This window comes from Oncorhynchus mykiss, chromosome 25 (assembly GCF_057628025.1).
Source record: "Oncorhynchus mykiss isolate SJ-2025 chromosome 25, ASM5762802v1, whole genome shotgun sequence".
Classification (NCBI taxonomy): Eukaryota; Metazoa; Chordata; class Actinopteri; order Salmoniformes; family Salmonidae; genus Oncorhynchus; species Oncorhynchus mykiss.
Window position 1 is genome coordinate 32,908,403 of NC_143046.1, and position 23,554 is coordinate 32,931,956.

The 23,554-nt window shown below is 42.0% G+C and overlaps 1 protein-coding gene across 1 annotated transcript in view; it reads right to left on the minus strand.

Annotated features, from left to right (window-relative positions):
* LOC110505019 (neuronal acetylcholine receptor subunit alpha-7-like) overlaps nucleotides 1–23,554 on the minus strand; it is a 75,992-nt gene that overhangs the window by 47,332 nt on the left and 5,106 nt on the right. Inside the window, exon 3 of the mRNA XM_036969606.2 lies at nucleotides 52–191. Coding sequence (XP_036825501.1) covers nucleotides 52–191 — 140 coding nt within the window. The remainder of the gene's footprint in view (nucleotides 1–51; nucleotides 192–23,554) is intronic.

The window sequence follows — 23,554 nt, forward strand, 5'->3', positions numbered from 1 at the left end:
CTCACACGCACCCACACCCCGACACACACAAATACACAGTCCCTCCCTCACCACGTCTATGATCTGCAGCAGAGTCATTCCCAGCTCCACCAGAAGAGGAGAGGAGTCGTTGATCACTGGTCTCTCCAGGCGGTTGTAGTTGGCCATCAGCTCCTTGTACAGTCTGCGCTGGTGCTCCCCCTGTAGGGACCCTGGGGAACAACAAGGGAACCAGTGAGAGTTCATGTTAGTTAATAAAATGTATATTCTACAGTTTCTCAGTTGGCTGGGTGGGAGGGGTCAGTGGCGATTAGGATGATGTGTTTGCTGGACCAGCTTTCATCCCCTTGACTCTTCTCCTCTCTCTTCCCTCTGTCCCACTGATCCCATTAAGAGCCATCTCTGGAGAGGAGAGGAGAGGAGAGGAGAGGAGAGGAGAGGAGAGGAGAGGAGAGAGGGCTAAACTACCTGCAGCACTAGTCAGTTATGGACAATGGTCATTAAAACACACAGGCTGTTCATTAACTGATCCTAAAAGGGAGTTTGTTCAGAACGATGGCTAAACAGATGCATGGCCTAAATGTGTTCTCCTCATACATGAGAGAGAAATGAATACATAACCGAAATGTGCAGACAGAGTTCACAAGCGAACACTCCAGTCCTAGACACACTGTTCTGGGTTGGTTCATAGACAACTGTATAGATAAGAGGCAAGCAGTTGTAGTCTACAGTACACGTTGGCTTTGGGTTCACACCTCTCGCCCCATTGCACAGCCAACACCAGGAAGGGCAGACTGTGGAAGACACACACAGACAGTCACATATGCATAAAAGAGAGAGAAATCATGGAGCGAAAGGAGAGAGAGACAGTGAGAGAAATGTAGGGAGAGTGTCTCTGTCCCAGCGTGTTGCTGATGAGGTCCATTAGGGCCATAGTGAGGTTACAGCAGGACAGGACTCTACTGGGAGTTCAGAGCGAGAGAGAGAGGTCGTGTCTACACTTGATACTTACATGTGACTTCTGCTATCAGAATAGGAAGATCGCATTGAAAAGACGGGTTTAGACGCACAAAAGTGGCTTTGTGGTCTGATTGTGATCGGATCTGTCTGACCACTTCAGGAGCTGGTCAGAGATGCATTGTGTGTAGATTTCTCCTCAGTCTGGACACAATCAAGCTACCAAAAGCATATAGAGTGGGCGACGTCATCAGCGCTCCTCCCACAAGTCTCCACAAAAATTGTGTTTTGGGACCGAGAGGCACCTTTTCATTATAACAAGTAAATACGTTCCTAGCGTGTGAGGAACGTGTTTGCCGGACTCCTAAATGCTAACCAGCTAGCTAATATGCTAACCCATTTTCAATTCCTTTAGCGTTGCTTGCTAGCTAACAGAGGTTAGCCGGCTAGTTAGCTACAGTAGTTAGCTACAGTAGTTAGCTACTGCCATCGGTTGCTGTTGCGGTATCATATTTAGCCTATTCCACCGTTTGTAGAATGGATACCGGCATTTGAATATAGCGTGGGAAAAGGGAATCCGGACACACTGTGGACACATTTAAATGTAGGTGTCGATGCATGACGAGATCAGAACTCCATGATCAGAACAATAAAGCTACATGAACCTGTCAGGTCTAGACACGGCCAGAGAGGGGGAGAGAAACCTGAGCACCGCAGCACACTGACACTTACCCACTTCTTCATACAGCCGCGTACTTAAACATCTATATACTATATCCATACACTCATACTTCATATCTATACACCTGTATAGGCACACCTTCTGTACAACACCCATGTTGCACACAGCCTTTGATAACAGTGGTTTTAAAGAGCTATCCATAGTACACGTCAATACATATAACTTGTGCATTGACATAACTATTAGCAATTCAGCACCTGCTGTATAAGGCACAGCCCTGTGGGTTCTGAAAAGGTGTTGAGATTATGCAATCCACATAATGCACATCATCGCATCTGTAGATCTCCTGCATAATACGCAGCTGGGTAGAACCCCCCCCCCCCCTTCCTCTCACCCTCTCTAATGTTTTATTCCTCTCTGATATATCAAGATGACATTCCTCTGGGACAGTCACCTTGTCATGGTGAGGGGGCTTTTGTACCTTAATGCCAGTGGGAGGTAACTCCAGGCAGGTCTAACTAGTGGTGCTACTTAAGTAGTTTTTTTTGTATCTGTACTTTACTATTTATATTTTTGCCAACTTTTACTTCACTACATTCCTAAAGAAAATAATGTACTTTTTACTCCATACATTTTCCCTGACACCCAAAAGTGCTCGTTACATTTTGACAGAAACATTGTCAAATTCATAAGGAATTTGAAATGATTTGTACTTCTACTTTTGATACTTAAGTGTATTCTAGAAATTCCATTTACTTTTAAAATGATTTTGTTACACAGCTGCAGGGAGGATTGCAGCAGGTTCCTTGGCAGACAAAGAGAAATCCACGTCTGCTTGGTTCAGGTCGCAGTCACAAACACAGATTCACAGAACACACACACACTCATATTCCTCCATGTCCCCAATCTCATGATATTCATAGCTTCTCTAATGAAGAAATGATCTCTTTGGTCTCAGTGTCTGTCACACACACTCATACACTCACACACAAGAGGAGAGTCAAATGCCACATCCTTTTTTCCTCTTACTAACCAAGGAGTCGATAGGCCTCCGCTAACTCCTCTCTTCCGCCTCCGGAAGGTGTGGTGGGGAGGAGTGTGCTAAGAGATAGTGTCTCGGTCTCTCGTTATATTTCTCTGTTTCTATCTCTTTGTGAGGACCAGCGTCTAACAGTGATTGGTTATTATTTTCTTTCTTTTTTCTTTTCATTGTTAGGCTACATCTGTCCTGCCTACAGCTGTGTGCTACATTCGACTGAGGGTGTCACGAATCTATTCTTAATGCCCTAATAATTCTAGCAACAACAAATAAAATGATTGAGTAAAACTGTTTATTGAAAATACATTTTGTAATTGAAGCAATGTTAGCCAGTAATTTTAGCGTTGATCATGAAAATATACTAATTGTATCCGTTTGTGGTCAAACGACCATTCATCTGGTTTTGGTGCCAAACTTCTGTTTACGTCTCCACTAGATTATTCTTCCATTCAAGCATTTGTCGATTAAAAGTGACTATAAATCACTATAAAAGGGACCATGTTTAAGAATTAAAATGCTTAAGTTAAAGGGGAGTTTCACCCTGGCTCTGCCACGGCATATGGTCATTACTATATTAACATTATGTTTAATCATAAACATCAACATTATCCAAACCACAAGCTACAACTAGCACATTTTCATTTCCCTGGTAGAATCAGGCAGTGTCCCTGTGTATTCGTCTGCTCATAGTGAACCACTAAGTCTGGCATTCATAGCAAATCCTGATACCACCCTGCTAGGTAGATTGGGTGTGCCCACAAACATTTTTATTTTTAATATTTGTATTTATTTATAATTTTTTGTTGTTGTTATTTATATATTATTATTTATTTTATTTTTTAAACCCCTCCACGACCCCCCCCTCTTCGGAGGACAAATATCTTTTTGTTTTTGTACAGCTTTTCTGCTACACATTTTACATATACATTTTGCATACATGGTACTTTTATTTAAAGCAGTCACATAACAATAATATATTACCAAACATAAACTCTTTAATACCACCCCTCAGCCACTCTCAGCCCATCCCACCTATCACCATAGACCTCAGCTCTTTAATCCCACCCCTCTGCCACTCTCAGCCCCTCCCACCTATCACCATAGACCTCCCTCGTTTGGTTTCCATGTGTCAAATATTTTTCAATTGTGCTGTGATGTTTTACATAATTATTTTATCTTTCTAATCGTATCCACAGATTGTGAACTAAAGGTGAAAACCTTCCCTATGAGTATTATTATATAATTTATTGACTGACTATGGCTTTCCAAATTGCCCAACAGTGCTATTTGTAAGGTTCAAACCTGTTAAGGATATGGCAGACTTATGCCCCCTTTGGAGGAATTGGGTACCCCTAGTAAACTGGAAAAAAAATCTGTCAAAAATTGCAATATATGCATATAATAATTATTATTGGATAGAAAACACTCTAAAGCTTCTAAAACCGTTGGAATTATGTCTGTAAGTATAGCAGAACTCACAGGGCAGGCATTCTTCCAAACTAGTTTTTGTGGTCATGAAAGTTGGAGCAACTTTGACGTCATCGCCCCCACCCTTCCCAACCAGTTATGATTCTGGGGATTCTTTCTATGTCTTCCACTAGATGTCCTCATTCAGTAGAGCTTTTAATCGTTAAAAAAATTGGCCCTATGGGAGTGAAATTAGTGTGTGCCATGAGAAAATATGTTGTGCGTTGTGGCGCGAATTGGTCCCAGCCATTCCTTTGTTCCAGCACTCAAAAGAAGGACAGACGATGACCGGTTGAATTGAAATTTGTTTTGTGTGTTTAAAACATCATAAAGCTTGCTTCTGCACTTAGTTTGACCTGTTTAGTCGACATATAATATGTCATTTTAAAGTTTTGATGCGCAACTTTTCCGGACCAGAGGACATTTTGGGTGCATTTCAGCTGATGTTATTAGCAGTAGCTAATACAAAGACGCAAGACTTGAAACCAAACGATGTATTGGGTAAGTATGAAGCCTTCCAGAACATTCTGAACGAAGACCATCGAAGGTAAGGGAATATTTATGCTGAAATCTGTGTTTCTGTTGACTCCAACATTACGGAGAAATGTAGCTTGTATCTGAGCGCCGTCTCAGAATATTGAATAGTGTGCGATTTCTGTAACGTTAAAAATAAATGTAACAAAGCGATTGCATAAAGAAGCAGTGTATCTTTCTAACTATATGTAGAACATGTATATTTAGTCAAAGTTTATGATGTCTATTTACGTTATCTTGCCGCGCTACCTAGATTTCCTGCGGACATTTTTGAGTAATTTCTGAACATGAACTCAATGTAAATGGACATTTATGGATATAAATGGCATATTATTGAAAAAAAAAAAAAGTACTGTGTAACATGTCCTATTACTGTCATCTGATGAAGATTTTCAAAAGGTTAGTGAATGATTTATTTTTTAATCCTGCGTTTGTTGATTGCATGTTTTGGCTATTCAAATGAGCTGTGTCTGGTGGTGGTTTGACATATATATGTGCTATGTTTTCGCCGTAAAACATTTTAGAAATCTGACTTGCTGGCTAGATGAACAAGGTGTTTATCTTTCATTTGAGCTATTGGACTTGTTAATGTGTGGAGGTTAAATATTTCTAAGAATATTTTTGCGTTCCATGCGCCACCGTTCCAGCTGAACGTGGGAGGGTAGATTCCCAAATGGGAACCAGTATCTCTAAAGAGATTCATGTGAATGTTGTGATTTTTTAACCATTGCTGAACCTGTGACCAGAAACAAGCTACATAGTGGCAATACCAGAATAAATCATCTAATGATTCTGTCTCTTCACAGCAAAATCTACAGAGCTGAGATTGTTGCATGCCCCATATATATAGCATTCTGTTGGGTGCAAGAAGTTCATATAATAATTTAAATTGAAAAACTCTTTGAATCAAGTGTCGTTTTTTGTACCAGTTCATAAACCACGTGGGAGTGCCCAGAAACTTGGTTCATGGCGGTTTACTTCAAACGACCAACACACTAATCTCAGAACTTCTCTAAGCATTTTTTTTTACATTTGTTTTTCACTAAAGTTTGTCATTATGCCCATACGGTGTTCTGTCTGGCTGTGCTAATTACAAACAAGAGCGTAAATGAGTCAATCTGTCACCGTTCTACCCACCAGAAATTTACCCAGGTGCTGCCAGTGGTTTGCGGCTATCAAGAATGATGCTTACGGTGACCAACGATTAGCAGAGGGATTTTCAGGCTGAACGGATGGGGAATCCATTTAGATGACGACAGCTGAGAAGTGATGCGATACTATCGTTTTCTCCCTTCAAAACAAAACATCTACTCCACCCTTGTCTGGGAAAAAAACAGAATTGTCAATATAATTAACTCACTCTCTGTGTGTCCCGCCCTGACCTTAGAGCTTTTTATGTCTCCATTTTGGTTTGGTCAGGGTGTGACTTTGGTGGGCATTCTATGTTCTCTTTTCTATGTTTTTGTATTTCTTTGGTTTGGCCGGGTGTGGTTCTCAATCAGGGACAGCTGTCTATCGTTGTCTCCGATTGGGAACCATACTTAGGTAGCTTTTTCCCCACATGGTTTTTGTGGGTAGTTAATTTCTGTTTAGTATTTTGCACCTTACAGGACTGTTTGGGTTATTCTCTTGTTTATTTTTGTTATAGGGTTCGGTTTTAATAAAACAAGCATGAACACTTACGACGCTGCGCTTTGGTCCGATGATTCCTCTTCTTCAAATGACGAATACCGTGACACTGTGTGTTGGTAGTAATTATGAATGTGTATAATAAATTGTATAAGGTTGATTAGTAGGTTCTAAGCTGGCTAGCAATCTTGCTGCCAATTTAGTGACGCTAACTGGCCAACAGCAAGCTAACAATATTAAAATGTCTATGTAAGGTGTGCTAAACTAGCCAGTCTAATAGAGATCAATACAATTAGTGGGGTGGTTAAATTGTGTATTGTTGAGTGTTTTGTTGTAGGTGGTACATAATCTGATTCCACCAGCATGTGTTTCCAACCCCAAGGTAAATTGGGAAAAATATTTACAAGCTGACGGCTAAGATAGCTCAATTTACAGTAAGCATGGCATAAAACGTGAATTGGGTACTGTTTGTATGGGTTTGTGTCATCGGGTTACAGGTGGTTAGATGTAGCCTGAGGACCACAGAGAACCTTCCAGAACATGAAATCGATTTAGTCTACCCCTTTTATCTTTTGACCCTTTCTCTTTGTAAATCTCAGGTTATCTGGAGTGCTTCCACAGTCACTGCTGAAAAATACCCCAAAGCGGCGGCATTTTTGGGTACACGAGCATGAGGAAGGGGACAAACCTTGTGATTTATGGAGCACAACAAGATTGTGGGACAAAAACCAGCAAGGGACACTGAAATGTATAAAATCAAGACGACAACCACCTCGTTATTTTTCTCTGCAGATTCTCAAAACATAATACAAAGACACGTCTACAAAAACCCCCCGCTACTATTGACAAGAATGATCTGTCAAAGTCAAAGGGCTGAGGGAGGTTTACGGGCAGGTCTTTGAGATGCGGAAGGGGGTTTTGGTTGTGCTTAGAGACAGTAAATGTATTGTTTTGTAAGGGAACGATTGAAAGGTGCCATTTCTACTCAATCTCCCATACACAACACATACTGTGTAAGAACTGCCACCTTAAGAATTTTCACACCGTCTGTAGCCCCCCAGCCCTTCACTTTGTTGACTCATTTTTCCTGTCAAAAGCAGCTCCCAATGTCCCTAAACTATACAAAAGTCTGTCTCTAAACACGTAGGTCCCAACACAAACATGTCTTTCCAGGAGACGTACAGTGCCAGCAAATCTTCGGCAAGAGGTCCAAACAGTTGGTGGTTGGTCTACGAGCCCAACACCACTTCTGGAAGTCTTATCCAGCTGGCCACACACCGCAGACGCGAGGCCATTCGCCACAAGCACTCTGCTTCTGCAGCCCATCATGCCAAACACTACTGCCAGTGTCCCGGAGCCAGACAAAGGACCATAAAATAAATATGGACATTTTCAGATCAATCCTCAAAATGTTCCTGCCTTCATGGATTCACAGAAGATTTCTATTGTTTTATATGTTCAGACAATAGCCAAAGAATTGACCAGATTTAATGCAAACAAAAAGAGAACTGAGTATTCAACAAGAATGTTATGGGAAAAAGTAAAAATATACAGTGTATGAACAGTGTAGTGCAGTTCAGTTATGTCGGAAGTGTAGTCAAGTGCAGAAAACTGTAAGTACAGATTATTACAAAAGATAATGTGATTTAACCAAAGATTGTTGTTATCTATTACTGGGAGTTATAGGATAGTGTCGTGACGTTGTATTAGTTAATGTGACGACTGTTGCTTATCGAATGATTAAAGGTTTCTAATTGCATGATTAACTGAATCAAGCAATTATTAACTCCTTAACCTGGGGCACCATGGGAAAATTAGTTTTGAGTTTCTATTTCCCAAATTAACTCAAAGAATATCAGAATATCGATTTAACAACAGCCGCTAATTAATCAGTTACCTCTACAGAACGTCGCATAATCCGGGTATCTGCACGGACCCGGGTCTCACCAATGAGTTCGTACCACACCAATCTTAGTTGAGTATATATTTACTAGAAAGCTAAAATGATAAAAGATACACATACACAAAAACACATTCTAGGCTATTGATTAGAACTTAGTATAACAGGCCAACGCACTATGGCGCGTGTTACCCAAAATGGAGATTTAAAAGAGAGCGAAAAAGAGAAAGTACACGAGAGAAATATACATTTGGGTGAATTTGCCAGCTTTGCTTATTCTAACCCTAGCCTTGCCCCAAACTGCCACTCTCATGGGTCAGAATATAATGATGTAATTACGTGTGGAAGGTCTCCGTGGAATCCCCGCATGAACCGTTCAGGCTGCTCAATGACGCACTTCTCCGGCGCAACTCTGGTTGTCCTCACAATGTCAGTGTCCTTTTGGCTTAGGGGTCTGTTCCCTCGCCCTTGCTCTGGAAGGGGTCTTCTGAGGACAGCCTCCATTCGATGGGAGTGGAGGCTAGGTGGTCCGGCTTGATTTCACCCGCTTAGACACAGCTACTCATCAGTAGCATGGGTAGAAAAAGATTTCTTTGTCTTCAAACTTGTGCTGCGTTTTGGGTTCGTTGACTTTTCTAGACCTTGGCTGCGGCTTGGGTAACTTAGTCTGACATGTTAATTCTTCACTCACAGGTTTTATACCCTCGGGTCAGAAGTGGGCGTAACCGCCTTTAGGGCAATTCTCTGGGCGTACCAAGTTAAGAGGCAAGGTCTAGATTTTACTCAAATCCAATTTTAAACAACTAACTTCACATTTCATCTTTACCATAACATTCTCTTTGATTTGGACATTTTCCATACAGCGTACAATGTATAAACATCAAACATATACTGGGAAAACTCTTAATGTTACAATGTTTTCGTAATAATGTAATCTATTAACCTTTAATAACAAAACAAAAATGACATACATTTTCATATTCCATCTATCGTCATGACCACCATTGTGGCTGACAGAAACCATTGTTCCAAAGTCCCTTTATTTCATGTTTAATGTTCTGAGGCTGGTTCGCCATAGTGACAGAACAAAGGAATTTGTCTGTGGCCTGAGATTTACCAGGGGTGTGAGGGGTCATAAAAAACCCACATCTTCAGACCCCTAGATCTCTCCTCCTCTATTGGGGTTGAGAGATAATCTGTAGGATTGTGGTCTCCTGTTACCTGACCTGATCAGGACAGTCATGACAATAGGCACTGTTTGGAGTAGCACAGAGAATTTTCAGCCGACCTTAGCTTGGTGATGGGGTCTTCATCCTTGACTCGCGGAAACAGGAGTCTCAAAATGTCCGTGTCCAGTTGCCGTGTCCGTTTGAATTGAGAAAATGCTCCGTTATAAAAAAAAATAAAAAATTCTGCTCTATGAAGTAATTCAACAGTGTGCGCCGCCATCTTTTCTATTTCAAGTCTTCTGTCATTGATCGAGACAGGTGAGTGTCCACCCCAAAGTGCCGCATGGCATGACCAGTGCTTAATTTCAGCCAGATCCTGCCGGAACAGGATCCGGCACCTCTCAGATTTGACTTTGTTTGTTCCGGCATCTGGTACCTCTCGAGGCATGAGTTATTAATTATTTAACTGTTTGCACTGTAGACATTCTAATCATAGCGATCAGTATTAAATCAAGTTGCCCCCTCGTTATTTTTCCCGCCCCCCAGAAAGACCATCATGTAAAAACGTGGTGATCTTTCTATGTAATAATCCTATCCTGCCACACTGATTCCAGACCTGCTCTTTTATTTGTACATAGAGGGCCAGTGGGGTAAGTACCTGATCCTGACACAGATCTTGGTAGTGGTGGTCAGCTAGTGAAGAGGTCCCTACATAATCACGTCACATAGAGTCGTCTCCCTACTGAATTTGAATCATGGGAAAGCCAAATAAAAAATGGATAAGAAAAGGCAATCAAGTTTGACATTTTTCAAGTTCAAAAATCTAGAGAAAGATGGTGAATCGAACCCAGAACGAGCCAAGGAAATGTCAGTGCTGGAGGAGAGGGGTGAGCGGCAAACTGTTCCTGATGGCAATACTAATCCCACCAGTTCAGCATCACCACCGGCAGCTCCACTAGCTAGCAGGCCTCCTAGTGAGTCAGACTCAGTGGGAGAGGGAAACGGGGACCTGGGGGAGGGGGGCAGTGCATCCACCGACGAAGTGTTTGGAGCAGGTGCAATTTGCAGTTCAAGAACAAGCAAACGTATAACCCCTGGCTGGTCATGCATAATTCAAAGTTGGGCTGTACAAAATGCAAAAAGGTAGGGAGCTTGGGTCTAGAAATTAGGGAATAAACGAGCAAAAGAGTGGATGGAATGTACAGTAAATTAACATCCTATGCATCAGATGTAAAAACAAAAACAAGGTGGCTAAGCATCACAGCCACAAGCAATCGCCATCACACTGCACACTGCCCTATCCCATCTGGACAAAATTAATATCTATGTAAGAATGCTGTTCGTTGACTACAGCTCACCATTCAACACCATAGTACCCTCCAAACTCATCAGCAAGCGGGAGGCCATGGGTCTCAACCCCGCCCTGTGCAATTGGGTCCTAGACGTTCTGATGGGCCGCCCCCAGGTGGTGAAGGTAGGAAACAACATCTCCACTTCGCTGACCCTCAACACTAGGGCCAAAAGGGTGCGTGCTCAGCCCCCTCCTGTACTCTCGTTTTACTGTGGATATAGATACTTTTGTACCGGTTTCCTACAGCATCTTCACAAGGTCCTTTGCTGTTGTTCTGGGATTGATTTGCTTCTACACCTGCATTGCTTACTGTTTGGGGTTGGCACTTTGTGACATCAACTTTGTGACATCAGCTGATGTAAGAAGGGCTTTAAATACATTTGATTGATTTGCACTTTTCGCACCAAAGTACGTTCATCTCTAGGAGACAGAACGCATCTCCTTCCTGAGCAGTTTGATGGCTGCGTGGTCACATGGTGTTTATACTTGCGTACTATTGTTTGTACAGATGAACGTGATACCTTCAGGCGTTTGGAAATTGCTCCCAAGGATGAACCAGACTTGTGGAAGTCTACAATTTTTTTCTGAGGTCTTCGCTGATTTCTTTTGATTTTCCCATGATGTCAAGCAAAGAGGCACTGAGTTTGAAGATAGGCCTTGAAATACATCCACAGGTACACCTCCAATTGACTCAGAAGCTTCTAAAGCCATGACATCATTTTCTGGAATTTTACAAGCTGTTTAACCTTTCTAGCGCAGCAGAACCCCTCGACAACATTCCGCTGAAAAGGCAGCGAGCGAAATTCAAAAATATTTTTTTGAAATATGTAACTTTCACACATTAATAAGACCAATACAGCAAGTCCAAAACATCTTGTTAATCTACCCATTGTATCCGATTTCAAAAATGCTTTACAGCTAAAGCACAACATATGATTATGTTAGGTCATAGCCAAGTCAAAAAAACACACAGCCATGTTTCCAGCCAAAGATAGGAGTCACAAAAAGCAGAAATATAGATCAAATTAATCACTAACCTTTGATGATCTTCATCAGATGACACTTATTGGACATCATGTTACACAATACATGTATGTTTTGTTCGATAATACTCATAATAAACATTGACAACAGATACATGTGTTATTCACAGAATTAAAGATAGACTTCTTCTTAATGCAACCGCTGTGTCAGATTTCAAAAGAACTTTACGGAAAAAACATAATCTGAGAACGACGCTCTGAACTCAAAACAGCCAGAGGAATATCCGCCATTTTGGAATCAACAAAGTTAGAAACAACACCATAAATATTCACTTACCTTTGATGATCTTTATCAGAAGGCACACCCAGGAATCCCAGTTTGACAATAAATGACTGATTTGTTCGATGAAGTTCCAATCATTTATGTCCAAATAGCCACTTGTTGTTAGCTTGTTCAGCCCAGTAATCCATCTTCATGAGGCGCAGGCACTTCATCCAGACAAAAACTCAAAAAGTTCCATTAGGGTGCTTTAAAAACAAGTCAAATGATGTATGGAATCAATCTTTAGGATGTGTTTAACATAAAACATCAATAATGTTCCAACTGGAGAATTCCTTTGTCTTCAGAAAAGCACTGGAACGAGAGGTAACTCTGTCGGGAGCGCGCGTCATGAGACCAAGGCACTCTGCCAGACCACTGACTCAAAGAGGTCTCATGAGCCCCTCCTTTATAGTAGAATCCTCATTCAAGTTTCTAAATGCGGTTGACCGTAGGAAGCCGTAGGAAGTGCAACTTTATCCATATCTCAATGTGTATTCGGTAGGCCAAGCTTTGAAAAACTACAAACCTCAGATGTCCCACATCCTGGTTGGATTTTTCTCAGGTTTTCGCCTGCCATATGAGTTCTGTTATACACACAGACGTCATTCAAACAGTTTTAGAAACTGCTGAGTGTTTTCTATCCAATACTACTAATAGTATGCATATATTAGCATCTGGGACAGAGTAGGAGGCAGTTCATTCTGGGCACGCTATTCATCCAAAAGTGAAAATGCTGCCCCCTATCCCAAAAAGGTTAAAGGCACTGTCAACTTAGTGTATGTAAACTTCTGACCCACTGGAATTGTGATACAGTGAATTATAAGTGAAATAATGTTTGTAAACAATTGTTGGAAAAATTACTTGTGTCATGCACACAGAATATGTCCTAACCGACTTGCCAAAACTATAGTTTGTTAACAAGAAATGTGTGGAGTGGTTGAAAAATGAGTTTTAATGACTCCAACCTAAGTGTATGTAAACTTCCGACTTCAACTGTAGTTGTTAGATTACTTGTTAGATATTACTGTTAGATATTATTGTTAGATATTATTGTTAGATATTACTGCACTGTCAGAACTAGAAGCACAAGCATTTCACTACACTAACATTAACATCTGCTAACCATGTGTATGTGAGAAATAAAACGTGATTTTAATTGGAAGTTGACTCTCAGGAGTTAAACGGACTTGCCATGGGGAGAGTCATTGTGGGAGGTTTTGAAAACTACGGTAGGACATTTTCTGTTACTTTACCTTCACAGCACAGAACAAGTTTGTAATCTGAATATATGCTTCACATTATCACATAGGCAGGAGGCCTATATATTCTCATATGTGTGTTCTGCCGTAGCCTACATTTGATGCATATTATTTGAAGTTCTATTCAGATATTGTTCTACTGCTACATTGATGTCTTGAAAATGATATGAAATCCGGGTCTGGTGAGCCCCACAGCTGAGTATGTGTGCATATGGAGGGTGTTCTGCAGTGTCGTCTAAAAATGTTGCTGTACGTTGATGTCTAGAAAATGAGGCTATAAGAAATTCAGACTTGTGTAAAGCCCTGCAGCTATTCTCAAGTTTGTGGGCATACTGCAGTGATGTCTAAAATTATTTGAATTAATTAGCACCTTGGAGAGTGCTGTCCGTTTCACCACCATAAATATCAGGCAACTTGGCTGCTACGTTGTGTTTGACACTTTTTTTCTCAATGTGTTCCGGTACCTCAGAGCTCCCCCCGGATAACCCCTCTAGCGCTCACTATGGTGTTCCAGGATCTCCCGATTTACAAATTATGCACTGGGCATGATGACAGACACCTGTCTCAATCAATGAGAGTAAATAACTTCCTCAGCTAGCTAGCCACTGTATTTGTCATCTTTTTATTTTTGTATTTTATAAAATTATTTCACCGATATTTAACCAGGTAGGCCAGTTGAGAAGAAGTTCTAATTTACAACTGCGACCTGGCCAAGATAAAGCAAAGCAGTGCGATACAAACAACGACAGAGTCACACGTGTAATAAACAAACATACAGTCAATAACACAATATAAAAATCTATATACAGTGTGTGCAAACGAGGTAAAAGTAGGGAGGTAAGGCAATAAATAGGCCATAGTGGCGAAGTAATTACAATTTAGCAATCTGCCCTCTTGGTGCTGGCATCGGCTGTAGCTGAGCTTCTACCGTTAGCTAAATCCAACTCTTTGTTTTGAATCCTCTTCTCTACAAATGAAAACAAACCCAGATTTCCCAGGGTGATGATGACAATAGCCCATTGAATGACATTATCCTAGAGCTAATATCCCAACAACACTTTAGAAATGTCAATAATAAAATATAAAATATAGCGAGAGTCAAAATATTACAAATAGATAATATCAAATACTATTGGAAATGTGTTATACAAACACTTATCAATTGATTGAAAGTCGACTGACAGGTGGATATTGTAAATAGATGGATATTGAGTAAAGAAATTACTTTTTTTTTCTCCATCCTTGGCCCTGATTGGTTAGAAAAAAAGGCAGGGGAAATGAGTGGTTCCATACAGACAGTGTGAGAAAGATGGAAGAGGAGAGATTCATTAGCGATACTGTAGGTGAGTGTGAAAGAAAGAGAAATACCTCAAAGTGGTGAAACTCAATATTTACATGTGTGCCTCTCAAGGGGATGAAAACAGAGGCAGAGAAAGTGAGAGAAGAAGATATACGGAGATTAAGTGAGTGGCCAGTAACGCACTGTCCTAATCTCTCTCTAAATCACCCTGACCCTTTTTTGTGATTTACACCGGTAAAGCTATGTCTCTCTCGCTCTCTTTTAAGGCGTCCGCTTGCTTCTCACCCCGAAACAGTTCAGAACAGTTTGTACATAGACAACGGTGACATTTTGTGACGTTTATGTTTGCTTTGGTCTTCGGCATGGTTTTTTTCCGGTTGTTTGTGCACACGACAATTTATCTAGAGGAAAGACGAATTTTGGTAGCTGAAGTTTACGTCCCGTTGTCGCTCATTGGTCAACAGTAGGGATTCTTATTATACCTCAGTGGAATCTTCAATTAAGTGTTTGTTGTCAATCAACGATAGATGACTCGTTTTAATGCAAAAAATAATAATTAAAATACTGCACCAAACATCTTAGATGTTAAATTGTGCGAGTAAGAGCTCTTCTGCAAAAACGTCTAAATGAATGCCAGATTTTTTTTGTTACTTTTGGTCATGCAGTGTATGTGGACGACCTGTCGACCTGCTCGTCGAACATCTCATTCCAAAATCCTGGCCATTAACATGGAGTTGGTCCCCCCCTTTGCTGCTATAACAGCCTCCACTCTTCTGGGAAAGCTTTCCACTAGATGTTGGAACATTGCTGCGGGGACTTGCTTCCATTCAGCCACAAGAGCATTAGTGAAGTCGGATATTGAATTTGGGTGATAAGGCCTGGCTCGCAGTCAGCTTTCCATTTCATCCCAAAGGTGTTTGATGGGGTTGAGGTCAGGGCTCTGTGCAGGCCAGTCAATTTCTTCCACACCGATTTCAACAAACCATTTCTGTATGGACCTCGCTTTGTGCATGGGGGCATTGTCGTGCTGAAACAGGAAAAAGCCTTCCCCAAACTGTTGCCACAAAGTTGGAAGCACAAAATCATCTAGAATGTAATTTTACGCTGTAGTGTTAATATTTCCCTTCACTGGAACTAAGGGACCTAGCCCGAACCATGAAAAACAGCCCAGACCATTATTCCTCCTCCACCAAACTTTACAGTTGATAATATACATTGGGGCAGGTAGTGTTCTCCTTGCATCCGCCAAACCCAGATTTGTCTGTCGGACTGCCAGATGGTGAAGTGTGATTCATCACTGGGGGGGAGGGATTGGTAGCTTCACAGCCCAGCCCAGCACACTCTGACAGAATGACATACATTGATAGCCATCTCTCTCTGTCTGCCATTCTCTTTCGCTCCTCTCTCCATCTTTCATTCCCCATTAATATGAGCTTTTTTTGTTTCTGCTGTCCTGACACCTGACTGATTCTCTGAGTCTTTGTTTATTTTTATTTATTTTACCTTTATTTAACTAGGCAAGTCAGTTTACCTCTCTAGGGTAGGGGGCAGCATTCGGAATTTTGGATGAAAAGCATGCCCAAATTAAACCGCCTGCTACTCGGGCCCAGAAGATATGATATGCATATAACTGCTGGTAGATTTGGATAGAAAACACTCTAAACTTTCCAGAACTGTTAAAATAGTGTCTGTGAGTATAACACAACTGATTTGGCAGGCGAAAACCTGAGACAAATCCATTCAGGAATGTTTTTTTGTTGGGTTTTGTAGATTTCTATTCAATGCCATTACAGTATCCATTGACTTAGGACTCAATTTGCAGTTCCTATACCTTCCAATAGATGTCAACAGTCTTTAGAAATTGTTTCAGGCTTGTATTCTTATAAATGAGGGAGTAAGACCAGTCTGAATGAGTGGACCCTTACGCGTCACAGAGCTTTTTCATGTGCAATCCCGAGAGAGTGCATTTCTTGTTTACCTTTTTTTTTTGGACGACGTTATTGTCCGGTTGAAATATTATAGATCATTTAGGCTAAAAACAACCTGAGGATTGAATATAAACATCATTTGACATGTTTCTATGAACTTTACGGATACAATTTGGATTTTTTTTTTTTGTCTGCCTGTTTTGACTGCGTTTGAGCCTGTGGATTACTGAAGAAAACACACAAACAAAACGTTTTTTGGATATAAAGCTACTTTATCGAACAAAAGGAACATTTATTGAGTAAATTAATGTCTTCTGAGTGCCACCATATGAAGATCATCAAAGGTAAGGGATTCATTTTCTCTCTATTTCTGAGTTTTGTAACGCTTCTGCTTGGCTGGTTACTGTTTGTAATAATTTGTCAACTGGGCAATGTTCTGGGCTAGGTATGTTCTGGGCTAGGTATGCTTTTGCCAAAAAGCATTATATAAATCTGACACAAGTTAATCTTTAAACCTATGTAAAATACGTTTTGTTTTCTGAATTTTTATAATGAGCATTTCTGTATTTGAATTTGGCGCTCTGCAATCTCACTGGATGTTGGCCAGATGGGACGCTAGCGTCCAACATACCGTAGAGAGATTTTAACCTTTCTGATCTCCCCATCCCGGATCCGGGATCGTGAATACAGACTCAAGCACATTACCATAACGCAACGTTAACTATTCATGAAAATCACAAATGAAATGAAATAAATATGCTAGCTCTCAAGCTTAGCCTTTTGTTAACAACACTGTCATCTCAGATTTTCAAAATATGCTTCTCAACCATTGCAAAACAAGCATTTGTGTAACAGTATTGATGGCTAACGTAGCATTTAGCATTAGCATTCAGCTGGCAACATTTACACAAAAAAACAGAAAAGCATTCAAATAAAATCATTTACCTTTGAAGAACTTCAGATGTTTTCAATGAGGAGACTCTCAGATAGCAAATGTTCAGTTTTTCCTGAAAGATTATTTGTTTAGGACAAATCGCTCCGTTTTCTGCGTCACGTTTAGCTATGAAAAAACCCCTGTATCCAGGATTGTGTAAATCTATCAGCAAGCTCATTAGCATAACACAACGTTAACTATTTATGAAAATCGCAAATGAAATGAAATAAATATGCCATCTCTCAAGCTTAGCCTTTTGTAAACAACACTGTCATCTCAGATTTTCAAAATATGCTTCTCAACCATAGGAAAACAATCATTTGTGTAAAAGTAGCTAGCTAGCGTTAGCATTTCGCGTTAGCATTTAGCGTTAGCATTAGCGTTAGCATCCAGCACGCAACATTAACAAAAACATAAAAGCCTTCAAATAAAATCATTTACCTTTGAAGAACTTCTGATGTTTTCAATGAGGATACTCTCAGTTAGATAGCAGATGCTCAGTTTTTCCAAAAAGATTCCTTGTGTATTAGAAATAGCTCCGTTTTATACATCACATTTGGCTACCAAAAAAAATCCGAAAATTCAGTCCTCAAAACGCGAACTTTTTTCCAAATTAACTCCATAATATCGACTGAAAACATGGCAAACGTTGTTTAGAATCAATCATCAAGGTGTTTTTCACATATCTCTTCATTGATACATCGTTCTTGGACACATGCTTTCTCCCCTGAATCAAATGGTAAAGTAGAAGCAGCTGGCAATTGCGCACCGAATTCGACGCAGGACACCAGGCGGACACTTGGAAAATGTAGTCTCTTATGGTCAATCTTCCAATGATATGCCTACAAATACGTCACAATGCTGCTAATACCTTGGGCGAACGACAGAAAGTGTAGGCTCATTCGTTGCGCAATCACAGCCATATAAGGAGAGAATGGAAAACAGAGCTTCAGAAATTCTGCTAATTCCTGGGTGATGCATCATCTTGGTTTCGCCTGTAGAATGAGTTCTGGGGCACTTACAGACAAAATCTTTGCAGATTCTGAAACTTCAGAGTGTTTTCTTTCTTTGTCAAGAATATGCATAGTCGAGCATCTTTTCGTGACAAAATATCGCGCTTAAAACGGGAACGTTTTTTATCCAAAAATGAAATAGCGCCCCTAGAGCTCTAACAGGTTAAGAACAAATTCTTATTTTCAATGACGGCCTAGTGGGTTAACTGCCTTGTTCAGGGGCAGAACGACAGATTTGAACGACAGGTTTATACCTTGTCAGCTCGGGGATTCGATCTTGCAACCTTTCGGTTGCAAGATTGACACACACACACACACACACTCTCTCTCTCTCTCTGATAAGATTGGCAGCCTCCCTCTATCCCTCCCTCCTCAATGATCATGCCATCTGAGACTCTTTACTGAGTCGGTACGCTCAGATGTGCACCCCACATTCAGCTCCAGACACAAGGCACAGGCTGGAGCCTAGAATGAGAGTTCCTCCTTCTGCACCAAGACTCCCTGAGACTAGACCTAGCCGTCATTGATTTCAATACATTTTGCGTCGTTTTTGACGAGTTTGCGTCATATTTCTGTCTATACTTTTCGTTGAGGCTTGAATCGATGCATGCTTTTCGAAATGTGTACAAGCAGAGTACGCATCCGTGCCCCGTTTCGCATACTTTGATTTGGACTTATGCTCTGGCCCTGCCGTACTCTAATTTGCGTGCTCGGAGCACGGTCGTACGCATATTGAGAAACACCCAAAATCTCAAAAAGAACAACAGAAAATAGAACAGTAAGGGACATTGGGCCAGAGTTTAGACCCTGGAAGGGACAGAACAGAGTGTGTTTCGCGACCACTCCCCAGAATCTCTGCTCTGTCTCTCGAAACACACCATGCAATATTAATGCAGAGTGATGGGAAGACAGTCACAGCTATGTAAGGTATGCAAATCACAAGGACTTCTCTCTCACACACACACAAGAACCCAGACAAAAGGATGTAACTAATGGCGACCCAGACCTTCACGGGTGTCCTTTTAACTGCCTGTCAGAAAGCCATCCCAAGGTGAAGAAACAAAGGACCCATATCGCAATAATGTCACAGTGATAGATGAGGTTTTTAAACGGCAAGGAGTAATACATGTGCGCTGTTCTACAACTCTAAACAAGTGTTTTAAAATACCCCCAAAACCCATTGTTAAGACAGAATGCGTCTAAAGTGGCACCCTATTCAAATCAAATGTATTTGTCACATGCACATGGTTAGCAGATGTTAGTGCGAGTGTGGCGAAATGCTTGTGCTTCTAGTTCCGACAATGCAGTAATAACCAACGAGTAATCTAACCTAACAATTCCACAACTACTACCTTATACACACAAGTGTAAAGGGATAAAGAATATGTACATACAGATATATGAATGAGTGATGGTACAGAACGGCATAGGCAATATGCAGTAGATGGTATAGAGTACAGTATATACATATGAGATGAGTAATGTAAGGTATATAAACATAAGTGGCATAGTTTAAAGTGGCAAGTGATACATGTATTACATAAAGATGGCAAGATGCAGTAGATTATATAGAGTACAGTATATACATATACATATGAGATGAGTAATGTAGGGTATGTAACCATTATATTAAGTGGCATTGTTTAAAGTGGCTAGTGATACATTTTTTACATCAATTTCCATGATTAAAGTGGCTGGAGTTGAGTGTGTTGGCAGCAGCCACTCAATGTTAGTGGTGGCTGTTTAACAGTCTGATGGCCTTGAGATAGAAGCTGTTTTAAAGTCTCTCGGTCCCTGCTTTGATGCACCTGTACTGACCTCGCCTTCTGGATGATAGCGGGGTGAACAGGCAGTGGCTCGGGTGGTTGTTGTCCTTGATGATCTTTTTGGCCTTCCTGTGACATCGGGTGGTGTAGGTGTCCTGGAGGGCAGGTAGTTTGCCCCCGGTGATGCGTTGTGCAGAACTCACTACCCTCTGGAGAGCCTTACGGTTGTGGGCGGAGCAGTTGCCGTACCAGACGGTGATACAGCCCGACAGGATGCTCTCGATAGTGCATCTGTAGAAGTTTGTGAGTGCTTTTGGTGACAAGCCAAATTTCTTCAGCCTCCTGAGGTTGAAGAGGCGCTGCTGCGCCTTCTTCACAACGCTGTCTGTGTGGGTGGACCAATTCAGTTTGTCCGTGATGTGTACGCCGAGGAACTTGAAACTTACTACCCTCTCCACTACTGTCCCGTCGATGTGGATAGGGGGGTGCTCCCTCTGCTGTTTCCTGAAGTCCACAATCATCTCCTTTGTTTTGTTGACGTTGAGCGTGAGGTTATTTTCCTGACACCACACTCCGAGGGCCCTCACCCCCTGTAGGCCGTCTCGTTGTTGTTGATAATCAAGTCTACCACTGTAGTGTCGTCCGCAAACTTGATGATTGAATTGGAGGCGTGCATGGCCACGAGGTCGTGGGTGAACAGGGAGTACAGGAGAGGGCTCAGAACGCACCCTTGTGGGGCCCCAGTGTTGCGGATCAGCGGGGTGGAGATGTTGTTACCTACCCTCACCAACAGGGGGGGCCCGTCAGGAAGTCCAGTACCCAGTTGCACAGGGCGGTGTCAAGACCCAGGGTCTCGAGCTTGATGACGAGTTTGGAGGGTACTATGGTGTTAAATGCCGAGCTGTAGTTGATGAACAGCATTCTCACATAGGTATTCCTCTTGTCCAGATGGGTTAGGGCAGTGTGCAGTGTCTAGTCTGTGGACCTATTGGGGCGGTAAGCAAATTGGAGTGGGTCTAGGGTGTCAGGTAGGGGGGAGGTGATATGGTCCTTGACTAGTCTCTCAAAGCACTTCATGATGACGGAAGTGAGTGCTACGGGGCGGTAGTCATTTAGCTCAGTTACCTTAGCTTTCTTGGGAACAGGAACAATGGTGGCCCTCTTGAAGCATGTTGGAACAGCAGACTGGGATAAGGATTGATTGAATATGTCCGTAAACACACCAGCCAGCTGGTCTGCGCATGCTCTGAGGACGTGACTGGGGATGTCGTCTGGGCCTGCAGCCTTGCAAGGGTTAACACGTTTACTCACGTCGGCTGCAGTGAAGGAGAGCCCGCAGGTTTTGGTAGCGGGCCGTGTCAGTGGCACTGTATTGTTCTCAAAGCGAGCAAAAAAGTTATTTAGTCTGTCTGGGAGCAAGACATCCTGGTCCACGACGGGGCTGGTTTTCTTTTTGTAATCTGTGATTGACTGTAGACCCTGCCACATACCTCTTGTGTCTGAGCCGTTGAATTGCGACTCTACTTTGTCTCTATACTGACACTTAGCTTGTTTGATTGCCTTGCGGAGGGAATAGCTACACTGTTTGTATTCGGTCATGTTTCCGGTCACCTTGCCCTGGTTAAAAGCAGTGGTTCGCGCTTTCAGTTTTGCACGAATGCTGCCATCAATCCACGATTTCTGGTTTGGGAATGTTTAAATCGTTGCTGTGGGTATAACATCTCCAATGCACTTTCTAATGAACTCACTCACCGAATCAGCATATTCGTCAATGTTATTGTTGGAGGCAATGCGGAACATATCCCAATCCACGTGATCGAAGCAGTCTTGAAGTGTGGAATCAGATTGGTCGGACCAGCTTTGAACAGACCTGGGCGCGGGAGCTTCCTGTTTTAGTCTCCGTCTGTAGGCTGGAAGCAACAAAATGGAGTCGTGGTCAGCTTTTCCAAAAGGAGGGCGGGGGAGGGCCTTATATGTGTCGCTGAAGTTAGAATAACAATAATCCAGGGTTTTACCAGCCCTGGTAGCACAATCGATATGCTGATAGAATTTAGGGAGTCTTGTTTTCAGATTTGCCTCGTTAAAATCCCCAGCTACAATGAATGCAGCCTCAGGATATGTGGTTTCCATTGTACATAGAGTCAAATAAAGTTCGTTCAGGGCCATCGATGTGTCTGCTTGGGGGGGAATATATACGGCTGTGATTATACTAGAAGAGAATTCCCTTGGTAGATAATGCGGTCGACATTTGATTGTGAGGAATTCTAAGTCAGGTGAACAGAAGGACTTGAGTTCCTGTATGTTGTTATGATCACACCACGTCTCGTTAATCATAAGGCATACCCCCCCGCCCCTCTTCTTACCAGAAAGATGCTTGTTTCTGTCTGCGCGATGCGTGAAGAAACCAGCTGGCTGCACCGACTCTGTTAGCGTCTCTCGAGTGAGCCATGTTTCCGACTATTCCCTATATAGTGCACTACTTCTGTCCGGAGCCCTATGGGCCTTGTAAAGGCAATAGGGTGGCATTTGTGACACAGATAGAATTGACTTGACCACAGGAAGAGTGTTCCGATATTTCAAGCACATTTTTCAATATTGTGTTCAGTGTTATTGAAACAATCAGTGTTTTACTTTCCAGTCAGTATCCTGTTGGGTAGTGGAGGCTCCAGATGGAATACAACTAGTACAGATGTTCTGTCTTCACTCTTACATCAAAGTATAGTTGTGCATATTCCCTGACCTATTTCCACCCAAACCCACCGACAGAGAGGGGGGGGGGGAAACAGAGGGATGGAGGGCAGAGAGAAGTGAGTGGGAGAGGGGGGTAAACAGAGGGATGGAGGGCAGAGAGAAGTGAGTGGTAGAGGGGGGTGGGGGTGAGTGGAGAGGGACAGTAGAGAGAGTTCAGGCATAAAAACAATGCCACAAGAAATGACAAATTTTCACACGAGGGAGTTGAAAAGCATCAGTGGCTTTCTAAGGCTGACTCTTCATCTTAATTAATGTGTGTGAATGTTGCTACTGTTGAAACCCCTTCTCCCACCCTGCATCACTGGGCTCAGAGTGTGGGTGGGGTATGGTGGGAGTAAACTAGGGGTATGTGGTATGGCTAGGGTAAACTAGCATGGTAATGACGGTATAGGGGCTGGGCTGAGATGACGTGAGTGGTTGACAATCTATACTGCTGTGGTCAGACCCACCCACCCAGCCTCCATCTCAGGTCCCTAGTCTTTAATCCTAATCTAATCCAATGTCACGCCACAGTGGAACAGACCCATCACAGCTGCTACACATGTATATGCATTCATATACATTAACATTGACCTCTTACACAGATAAAAA